The 3,059-nt window shown below is 38.0% G+C and overlaps 1 protein-coding gene across 1 annotated transcript in view; it reads right to left on the minus strand.

The window, feature by feature from the left end:
• Positions 1-2,287: 2,287 nt before the first annotated feature.
• The window catches only part of LOC102300111 (zinc-binding protein A33-like), a 2,053-nt gene continuing 1,281 nt past the window's right edge, over positions 2,288-3,059 (minus strand). The window contains exon 2 of the mRNA XM_014331480.2: positions 2,288-3,039. Coding sequence (XP_014186966.2) covers positions 2,425-3,039 — 615 coding nt within the window. The 3' untranslated portion in view covers positions 2,288-2,424. The remainder of the gene's footprint in view (positions 3,040-3,059) is intronic.

Below are 3,059 nucleotides of genomic sequence, written 5' to 3' on the forward strand. Positions count from 1 at the left end.
TCTGAACGGGAAAACGTGTCTCTTAGTTTCATTTACGCAGAGGTGGAGCAGGTAACTACACTGAACCTGGTATTTGACTTTGTTCCCACTAGATGGTGTAGTTGCTATGTTGTCAACCAGACTACAAAGTACTGGTAGCTCCTGAAGAGAAATGGAGACTTAAACTGTGAGTCTGTTGTTTATTTCAGCAGCTTTGCTCGATACAGTCAGACGTAAACAAAAGAGCACATTAAATACTATTAACAGAAACATTTTGATTTCAATATATGATGCTAAAATGATTAAATACAATGCATGCATTTGGTAAAATTGTCAAGTGGTTCTATTAGAAGAGAAACTCAGTGAGGGAGCCAAGGTAGTAGAGAAATAAAACTGTTGCTAAAATACAATTTATTTACCACATAAAACAAGCAATAAAACAATCCTTGCGAGGGACAACAAATTTAAATATGTAAAAACAATGAAACTAAAAAGTTTCAATCGCCTCAGCCGATCAATTAGAACCGCTAAAAGTCCAATAAAGATTATTAAAATCCAAAAGCTGGCAGCGTCCTCACACGTCCTCTCCACTACCTCGCTCCGGTGAGCCCGAATGAGCAGCGCTGTTAACTGTACTTGACACGCGTGACTAGTATCTCGCCGTCCAACGATGTATGATGCGATACTATCGCGTCACCTCTTCACTCTTCGCCGACGGTGTTTCTTTCCGTTTTCGTCTCCAGCTGGACCGCCGCCAGGCACTCTTATTGGTCTGTTTGTGGCGCGAATGCGAACTGTGATTTGTCAAACGCGCAATCCTTCCAGGGCATGAACTCTCACAGGTGTGTGATAGGGGAGGTGAGGAGTCTCCCGGAAACAAGTCAACAAATGTCACAATAAAAGCATGCAATAAAACTGCAAGAGTACCACCCTTCACATTATTAAAAGATTAAAAATAATAAAATACAGCTACACATTCAAAATAAGACGACATTTAAAACACCACTCTTTCCCAGGATGACAAAATGATATTTACTTTAAAGGCCTGCGGTTTTAGGCTGAAGTCAGCGTTTTCTTCTCTGCACAAATGAGCAAAATTCAAATTTCAAGGGGCTCGAATTAATAAATACTGATTACCTGTCCAGTCATACACATAAACTACATGAAGTGTTGTCCTCTTAATTTGAGCATGAACTCTGCTGCCTTCCTGTCATTTAGTCAGATGAAGCATCACTGAACTCTGAACGTCTGCTGTCTGCTATCTCCAGTCACTGCCTGAGCCGCACGGACATCACTGAGACGTCCGCTCTTCACAGGGTGTCTTTCCAAACTTACTCCATCATTTCTGTTCAGGTGCCTTTTTCTAGTTTCCCTTTGTCTCTTTTTATCACTTTAGATTTCTTCCTCTATGTCTCTGTTTTTTCTGATTATTGTGGTGTTATTTATCAAATTATAATTCAGTATGAAATTCTGTTTTTGAAGAAATATCAGACTATAGCCAGGAGTTTATATTTTTTATTGATAGAAAACTCAAGAGATCAATAAACTCATGATTTTGACATTTTATCATATTTGCAATACCTGCATTAAGAAAAAACAGGAAATCCACAGTTAACACAACAAAATCCTGAATGTGCTGATGTGTTGTTTCACATCTGGAATATGAAGTGGGAGTTTCCAGAAACAAACTGGGACAAACAACAGCTCCAACTGTACAAATTTTATAGATTTATGAAATAAATGTTGCTGTTCAGCCATGAATGTGCATCCACAGTTAGGTAACTCTGCATCCCAGTGTTACATTTATGTTGTATTAAAACAGAGACAAATAGAGATCCAGATTTTTTTTGTATGAAGAAAACAGAAAAATATACAGAAGATTTTGAGACAGTAATCTGCACTGATGTACAGCAGAATAAATTTTGCATTAAAGTCCACAATTGGATTCGTTTTGCACAGTAACACATAGTGTGTTATTACAATAACAAGAAAAAATAACACAATTTCCCAAATGCTTTAAAACAGAGATTAGAGTTTAATAAAAAAAAATAGTTTCAGTGTTCACTTGAATCTGTTAAAGCGCTGCTATAATTGGGAGACACTGACTTTGGTAAATGATATCAAAATATCATAAAACATCATCATAGTTACAGATATTTATCTGAATCATCATATGTTTGGAAATATATAAATGTTTAAAAATAATTGGATGAAAAAGTAAGAGATTTTAAACAGAGAGGGGCAAATACCAAAATCAAAGAAAGTGATATTGATATCAGCGTCCAGGATCATTGTTATCAATCTCATATTAAGTAGATGATATTTGAAACCAACTGTTAATAAATAATATCGCATAGTCTCAAAAACCACAAACTACATTCATGACTTTGTTTAATATAAAATATTATAATGTATAATAATTTTAGACCTCCTTCAAGTTTTCAATCAAATCTCAGTCTGACAGATTTTGATATCAGATGTTTTTCGACTTCCATCCCCTCCAAAACTGAAATATGGGAAGAGTTTCTCAGTGAAAGTGTCTCTGTGGGTGCAGATCAGAGTCATGTCTTCAGGGTCATAGAAGGACACCTCCCCCCTGTCATAGTCCAGCTGGACTCTGATCCTCTGGAGACTCTTCTTCACTGTCACAGTCTGACCGTCACGGTTAAAGTATTTTCCACTACAATACAATAAACACCAGAATCCACAGTCTGGTGAGCCAAAAGATATCCCCTTCCTGTCAAGTGACTCTTTAGCTAAACCTACAAAATAGCTAGGATGGTCTCCCACCTCCACCTCCCAGCTGTGTTTCCCTGAGCTGAAACTCTCATAACCAAAAACAGTTATGTAATAAGTGTTTCTCTCTGGATTATCAGGAAGCTGCTGCTTTTTGTCTCCATGTCTCACACTGGTCAGATCATCAGACAGATAGAGACAGCAGTGTGCAGTGTTTGGGTCCAGAATGACAGGACTGAAGTGGACCTTCTCCTTCATCTTCTCCCACACTCTGAAGGACAGGTTGCCCAGGTGTTTGGCCACATCTATCAGTGCTCCTGAGACCAGCTGTGGATCTGACACTG

This window comes from Haplochromis burtoni, unplaced genomic scaffold (assembly GCF_018398535.1).
Source record: "Haplochromis burtoni strain Fernald_Lab_line unplaced genomic scaffold, NCSU_Asbu1 Contig_2191, whole genome shotgun sequence".
In the NCBI taxonomy this organism is placed as follows: Eukaryota; Metazoa; Chordata; class Actinopteri; order Cichliformes; family Cichlidae; genus Haplochromis; species Haplochromis burtoni.